Raw genomic sequence first — 7,421 nt, 5'->3', positions numbered from 1 at the left:
GTCACTACTCAGAGCAGCATCAGCCCATCCCCTCCTTGCTACCAGAGAACAGCACCAGCTTGTTGAGAAACCCTGGATGCTACCCAGGAAATTCTTCTCTGATAAAAGTTAGGTGGGATTATTATAAAAAACAATTCTTATTTGGGAAGTAACAGCAATACATGGCTTTCCTGCTGACAGATTCTGGTAGCATGAGTGTACCAACAGGAAACTACAATGTCTGAAAAACTGGATCTTCTTTAAAATCTTTTTTTCTTTCTTTTCTCCCAGCATTCATGTGCTCAGGCTTTCAAAGTCTTGAGGCCTGTGATGTCAAAGCGCTGAGGGTTTGTTGTTCAGCTGGAAATTAAGAATAAATTCTGCTGTATTAAATAGTCTGTACTTTTCTGTAGCCTTAATCATTTTCATCTTCTTTTATGCTCTCTAGTGGGAGTCCATGGCTCTGAACTGCCATAAACTCACAGCATTTTTAGTGACTAGACATGGTTTTTCATCCCAAAACCAAGTAAAACTGTGGTTTTCTCAAGTTTTAGTAGGAAATCTGAGAGAATGATTTGATGCTTAGGGGAGCTTTGACCCATTTTAGAATCCAGGGCACAGCACGAGATTTCAGAGATGTTTATGAGACCAAGACCATGGGTCAATATCCTATTTGAAAGAACTCTTTGAGCTGTTGTTGTATGTTTGCAGCAGGGCCCAAAGCATGCAGAGCACCTTCTGAAGGAGAAAAGAAAGCACCAACCTGCTCACCCTGACAGATTAGAGACTGCCAACAGATGGGCTACCAAACTGTGGTGACTGTAGATAAAAGAGCATGAGAACTGGGCTCTGCTTAAGAGTCTGAGCCAGCCCAAATCAGGTTTTATAGCTCTGTCATGGGCTTTGAGCTGGTAAAGAGTATGCAGACCCACGTGAGGTAGGATGGCTGCAGTGAGCCTTCTTTGGAAAAGGAATATGCCTGAGCTTCTCCCTGCCCTGTGTTAATGTTCAGCTGTTCCCTAGGTAGGTGCCCTGTGAAGTTTTTTTAATTACTGTTTATAAAGCACTTAAAGACCCTTGCAAAAAGGAAAGTGTCATTATGAGAACTGCAATTGTTAGAGATGAAGACAGGCTGCTAATCATTAAATCAGCCCCCTGCAAAGGCAGGACCTCTGTCCCCTGTGAGAGAGGCTACACTGTGCAGATGAAATGCAATGACAGGTTTGTATGGTGTAATGACCTGATTATCTGTTGGGCTGGTGTCAGGGACCCTTCTGGGCAGGAGCAGCCCTGCCATGGGTCACAGGCTTGGTGCTGTTAGAGGCTGACCAAGGGCTTCCCTTAGTAGAGATGGCTGGAGCAGCTGGGTCCTGAAATCATCTTGTTGCAGCAGCAAGGTGCTGGGCAGTCACAGGGTCAGAATTAGGACAACAAAAAAACTTAGGCTGTATTTTCGCTCTTATGGGTGGTGCCAGCTTCCAGGATCTAGGGCTGTCCAGATTGACCAGCTGGTCCTTAGGGATGCAAGTAGCAGATAAAATGGCAGGAAGTTTGCCCTGGAGAAAAACTGAAGAGAAAATCTGAAAATAAAGAGAAAGCCCTGGCTGAGGTTTGCCAGTTTTGTTAATTACCAACAAGAACAATTTTGGGAACACAGTGGCCCAGACATGAGTACAGTGTTAGGATTACGATGGGAACAGCTCACACTTTCATTAGTATTGCAGTGTTTGTAAGCAAACTGAAAAGGGCCCTCGGAAATCTGTCGTCTCATAAATCTTACTAGCAAAATTGTTTTTCTAAATAGTGTTTTTCAAAAATTTTTCCATGAGGCATTGAGTAGTTCTGTAAGATCTATTCAGGGCAGCCACAGCTCATGTGATGCTCACATGGATCCCAGATGATTTTTAGCTTAGCAGGGCTGTCACATAACACATCCCGCAAAATGATGGTGATGAAAATACGTCACACCCAGCTCTGGGCTGTGAACAAGGCTCTCCTTGCGCTGTGAGCTTACACGTGTGACACAACTACCAGCCAGAGCACAGCTGAGAGAGAAACCCTGCCCCACAAGCCATGCTGCTGCTCTGCAGGATTCAGAGACCTCCTGAGCATTTATTGCCCAAGGGATTCAGCCTGATGACCAATCCAGTCTTTATTGGTGAAGGCACAGTAAAAAGCATACTGTCATCCTAAAAGTGACAAATTGGTTAACTGGTTACTGAGCCAGCAAAAGCAGATGTGAGGCAGTTATTGCTGCTCAAACATAAGGAACCAGCACAGCTTTAAGCATGAAAATGAAGTATTTAAGTTCCAAATGGAAAGAAACCTCTTAGATGGAATCAAACAAGGGCTAGACACAGCAGGTACTTTGAATTTCGTGAGTCCACTTCCACCCAAGAAGGCAGGCTCTGCTCCCCTCCTTGGAAGGACTTTCCTGAGCACTGGCAGTCCCATCTGCTTCCCATGGAGACCTGGACAGAGGTGCCTGAGGCACAGGGGATGGAGCTGACTCACTGCTGTGCTATGTGACATTGGACAAAGCCTTCCATTCCTTTGCCTGAAGGTGGCTGTGCCACTCGGGCCAGAGACCGCAGCTTCTGCAACCGCAGAGCAGCGTCTGCAGCGATGGGACTTTTGTGAAATAGATGAGAGACTGCAGCTGGGGAAAGGAGTGAGATTGCAGGGTGTGAGGGAAGGACAGGCTTCCCTGCTTCCTCAAGGACAGGTGTAAGGGTGGGGAAAGTACCCTTGTCGCTCAGGTCTGTGAGCTAAGCCCGTCTGATAGCTGAGCCAGCATTATGTTAGTCTGAGCTCCTTTCCCAGCTACTGCACACGGGCTCCCCGAGCCTGCCGGCTCTCCTGCATCGCGGATCATCGCGGTACACGCTTGTCGTGGTTTTGCCCACCAGCCCATCCCTGGGGCTGAGGATGGTTTTGTCCAGGTAATTTCTGGACAAAAGGCCAATCAAAAGTCCAGTGACGCCTTTGCTAATTACACCTTCAAGAAAACGGAAGAGAAGGTTGTTGGCGCAGTTGGAATTAAGTAGCAGCAGCCATGTAGGGGAGAGGAATAGCGGGCCCGAGCAGGGCCAGACTCCCTCCTCCCCCGGCTTGGGCCGGGGTGGGGGGAGCAGGTGCAGCACTGAAGTCCTCCCTTTTCTCTTGTAAGAGAGTGAAGAAAAAAAGTTTAAAAGACGAACTGCTTGGACAGAAACCGCTGTGGAAGAATTCCAACCGAAAGATAACAGAACTTCCAAGGTCGAAGCTGGCAGCTGAAACTGCAGCAAGAAAAGTAAAGTGCGAAAGGGGGGGGGGGCTTATTTCCCCCCTGCCTTTCGCTCTCTCTCTCCTCAGCAGGGAAAAGACTGAAAAGTAATCCCTGCTACTTGTAGAAGTTTGTTGGAGTAAGGAGACTCCCCATACGGCTGATAGAGGAGTCTGTGAATGTACCAAAGAGAACCGAGACTTCATAAGAAGGACTGAAGTGAGGCAGAGTCCTGATGAAGATTTGTGACCCTGAGGGAAACCTGTGCTGGAGCAGTGACGACTCAGGTGGGATACTGGGATCTGTGTGTGTGTGGATCTATACTACTGTTGAAGATTTTGTAACCCTGAGAAAATCTCATGCTGGATCGAGACGGCCCATGTGAGATGCTAAAATCCGTGTGTGTGTGTGGATTCATGCTAGACCCATGCCGAGAAGTCTATCAAGGACTGTTCTCCCATGGGGAGGGACCTCCATAGGGAAACAGGGGTGAACTCTTAAGCCATTATCCCCTGTAACCCTGTGGAAGAAGATCCATAGTAAGCAAGTGTCCCCTTGCAAGCCTATGGAAGGAAGACCCTTCAAGACTGGGTAACCCCCAGCCTTCGGTCTTAGCCCAGGAGCGGGGTAAGCCCAGCCCTGGAAGCCAACACAGAGCGAGGGAGAGAGAGAAGAAGTTCCAACTGCAATGAAAGTACTGCTGCTGCTGCGGATCTGTTGCTAGAGGGAGAGAACTGGAAATCCAAAGATACAGAATGAGACTACTTCTTCTCCTTGGACTGGTATAAAAGGGGAAGAAGTATTTCTGTATATATATACCACTTCAACTTGAGTAGAAATTGTTGTAGATATAGTTCTTTAGTTTTTAATTTATTAGTAGTTTTTGCTTTACTAGTAATAAATGTTTATACTATTTTTCCCCAAATCCTGTCTCTCTTTTGTCTGCAAAAACTTACTCTCAACTAGTAATAATTGTGTGGGGGGTGGAAAGCAAAATTGACCCAAAGCAAAACCACGACAACGCTTGGCTGGAAGGATGCGAGACGAGAGAGCGACGCGGACAGCAGCGAGACTCTGCGGGCTGTAGTGGCTGAGCGCGAGTTGCGGCAGCGCAGGGAGCCAGACCAGGCTCTTTGTTACCCTGTGTCACTTCTCAGTCCCCATTAGCAGCAAAATAGGGCACGCACACATCTGACAAATGAATTCCTTGCTGGAAGGGGTTCGGTCATGCATAAGACTGCTCAAAATGAGGCCTGGCTTTCAGTTTTGGGAGGACGGAGCATGACCTGGAAGGGACAGCTGGTACGTGCATGCTTACTTATTTTCCCCTTTTAGAGTTTTGCACCAGTTCTGAGTAACTTTGAAGAGTTGTGTCCAAGGACAAACAAATGGATGCCTGTCCCTTTCCCAGCAGACAGACCTCGCTATCCATCTGTCCAACTTCTTAACAATCACTAAGGGAAAGGAAAATTTGAGAACGTCATTGATGTCTCAAATTCAAGCACTCAGTCAAAAAGCAGAGGACTCGGAGCACAACTTTCACTCAAGCCTTGCGCAAGCACTTAGATACCATTTTAATGACGGGCTTGTGCAAGTTTTTCCTGGGGACTTGGACTTTGTGTGCTCTCAAGTAACAACCACCTGGAAAGCGCAGGTGAGAAGTGATTGCAGAGTTCTGCGATTGGGGGAAAAAAATCCTAGAAATCCTACCGGGAAAGCAAAGGACTGACAGAAGTCAGTTCTCCTTTAGCATCTCGGGGGGAGTAGTACCCGGAGCAGAGCAGCCGCGCCCCCGGCCCCTCTCGCAGAGGGAGTTCTCCCTGCCGGAGGGGTTCACTCTCGCCACCGCCCCGGGGGGACGCCGGCACGGACTTTTCCCGTCGGGAAAGTTGTCGGTGGAGGCGGGGAGGAGCCGGTCCGGCCGTGCCGTGCCGGGGGCGGGGAGCGGGCGGGGGCTGGGCCGTACCGGGGCGGGCCGTGCCAGGGCGCCTGCGCTGGCGGCGCGGAGCGCGGCGGAGCGGGACGGACCGAACTGGAACAAAACAAGCGGCGCTTTCTTTGTATCGCCCCCCCCCGCTACCCCATCCCATCCCAAAAGGGCTCCGCGCCCCGCGGAGAGAGGAGGAGGCGGCTACACCCGCGCGGCTGCCGGATTTGCTTTTTTTTTTTTTCTTTTCTTTTTCCTTTTTTTGGGCGCTTTTTAATTTTTTTTTTTAAATTATTATTTATTTATTTTCGATAAGAGGGGAGCGGGGCGGGCGGGAGGCGGTGCGCGCCCTCCGCGGGCGCGGGACGGTGCGGGCGGCGATGGCCTGAGCGGGGCGGCGGGTCCGCGCCCCCCTCCCTCCCCCGGCCCCGGTCCCCGCGCACCTGCCGAGCGCGCCCCGCGGGCGCGGAGGGTCGCGCATCGCCATGTCGCGGGTCGTGCAGAAGAAGAACCACTGGTCCAGCCGGGTGCGGCAGTGCGCGCTGACCCGCGGGCCCGGCGGGCAGCTGGGCTTCGCGCTGCTCGGCGGCGCGGAGCACGGCGAGTTCCCCTACGCGGGCGCGGCGGCGGCGGGGGACGGCGAGGCGGCACTGAGCGAGGGGGAGCTGCTGCTGGAGGTGCAGGGGGTCCGCGTCTCGGGGCTGCCGCTCTACGACGTGCTGGAGGTGATCCGGAGCTGCAAGGACCCCATCGTGGTGAAAGCCGTCCGACAAGGTGCGAGTGGGGGGAGTGCGGAGAGACGGGGCGGGACGGGGGGGACCGCGCTCGGCGCTGCCCGTGGGGGTGCCGGGCCGCTGCTGCGGTGCCGGGTGCGAGTGCGGTCCGGCATCAGCCCCTGCGGGACAGCGCAGGGCCCCGGCAGAGCCGGGCAGCGCGGGTGTCAGTGCACCCACCCGTGTGCGCACCTTTAGCGAGGGCACTGATGCTCAGGCATCATCGTCCTGATTATGATGATGATGATAATGATGAAGCTCGTCGTCCTGAGCCCTACTGCAGCCGCCCGGCTGTTCCCTGCCCTGCGTTAAGCCCAGTGAGCAATTGCGTGAGACTTTCCCAAAGGAGCCGTCAGCGCTCCCTGTGGGGCACCCACGCGTGGCGCGGGGAGCCCGGCTGACCCCTGGAGAGGCTGAGGATATTCCACATCTGGGGGAATGTGGCAGAAATCCCCTCCTCCGGTAGCTGAGCATCCTTTGGAACTGTTCGGTGATGACTGGAGTCTTGTTCAGAAAGTGCAGCATGTGTTTGCCGGCTGCCGGCGTGGGAAGGAAAAGCTAGGACCCTCCTGGATCTTCCCTCTCTGGCTGAAAGGCAGCTCAGATTTTCCATTCCCCCTCCTTTCGATTTGTCCTGGTGGGCTGTTGAGGACACAGCCGTGCTGCCCTGCAGTGCACAGGTGAAGACATGCACAGGTAGCTCTCCCATTTGACTGGGGAAGAGGATAGGAAGAGTCCTCCCATGCTAGATTAAAAAGAAGCCACTTCACATCCGTGTACACTCAACAGTCGCTCAACAAGTTATCTGACAGGCTTGGCTAAAGGGCTTGTGACTTCCAGGGCAGGATTTGAGTTTAGTGCCAGGAAACTTGGTGCTGCCGTAGCCACTGAGGCTGGTTGGATGGGCAGGATGAGCAGGACTGCAGTTGGACACCTGGAGCTGTGTGAGGCAAAGGAGCATCCCGAGGTCAGCTCCAAGGGGAGGAAGGAAGGGAAGTTTTCTTTGTGTCGCCCAAGAGATTCCCTGGGGTAAAGTTTGTCATCCACACGTGTATGTATCCCAAAGTTGGGTTTTTTTCTGTGGCTTTTGGTGGGAGAGGTTTTTTTTCCCTGTGCTTGGCTCAGCCCAGCTGCAGACAAAATTTATGGCCAACTGGCAAGACTGTCACCTGAAGTCTTGTCCCTGGGTTCACTGATGAGCTGAAGGACTGCAGACACTTGTTTCACGGCCATCCTTCAAACCTCCGGTGCCAGAGCAGATCGCAGTGATAGGGTGTCAGAGAGGAGCCGAGCTGTGGCTATGCAGGCCCCCTCTGCCACCTGCCCCAGAGCTGATCTACCCAAGCACAGCTACTAGTTATTCCTTTCCAAGACTCAGTATTAATATTCCAGCAGACAATGTCAAACTCCCAACAAAAACAGTTTTCTTTAAACAAATGTGTATTTTCCCTGCTGCGTTCCCTCTGCTTCACTGGGA

The 7,421-nt window shown here is 52.1% G+C and overlaps 1 protein-coding gene across 1 annotated transcript; it reads left to right on the top strand.

Moving 5' to 3' along the window:
• Positions 1 to 5,596: 5,596 nt before the first annotated feature.
• LOC114072760 (membrane-associated guanylate kinase, WW and PDZ domain-containing protein 1-like) lies at positions 5,597 to 5,945 on the top strand (the record flags this gene model as incomplete). The annotated part of the gene is made up of 1 exon (XM_027910615.1): positions 5,597 to 5,945. A coding segment is annotated over exon 1 (289 nt), but the record flags the coding sequence as incomplete, so codon positions are not given.
• Between the last annotated feature and the right edge of the window lie 1,476 nt (positions 5,946 to 7,421).

The sequence above is a fragment of the Empidonax traillii genome, unplaced genomic scaffold (genome assembly GCF_003031625.1).
Source record: "Empidonax traillii isolate 1590-97213 ecotype Southwest subspecies unplaced genomic scaffold, ASM303162v1 scaffold3888:size10638, whole genome shotgun sequence".
In the NCBI taxonomy this organism is placed as follows: Eukaryota; Metazoa; Chordata; class Aves; order Passeriformes; family Tyrannidae; genus Empidonax; species Empidonax traillii.
The sequence above is the reverse complement of the archived record's forward strand: the minus strand, read 5'-3'. Positions and strand labels throughout refer to the sequence as shown.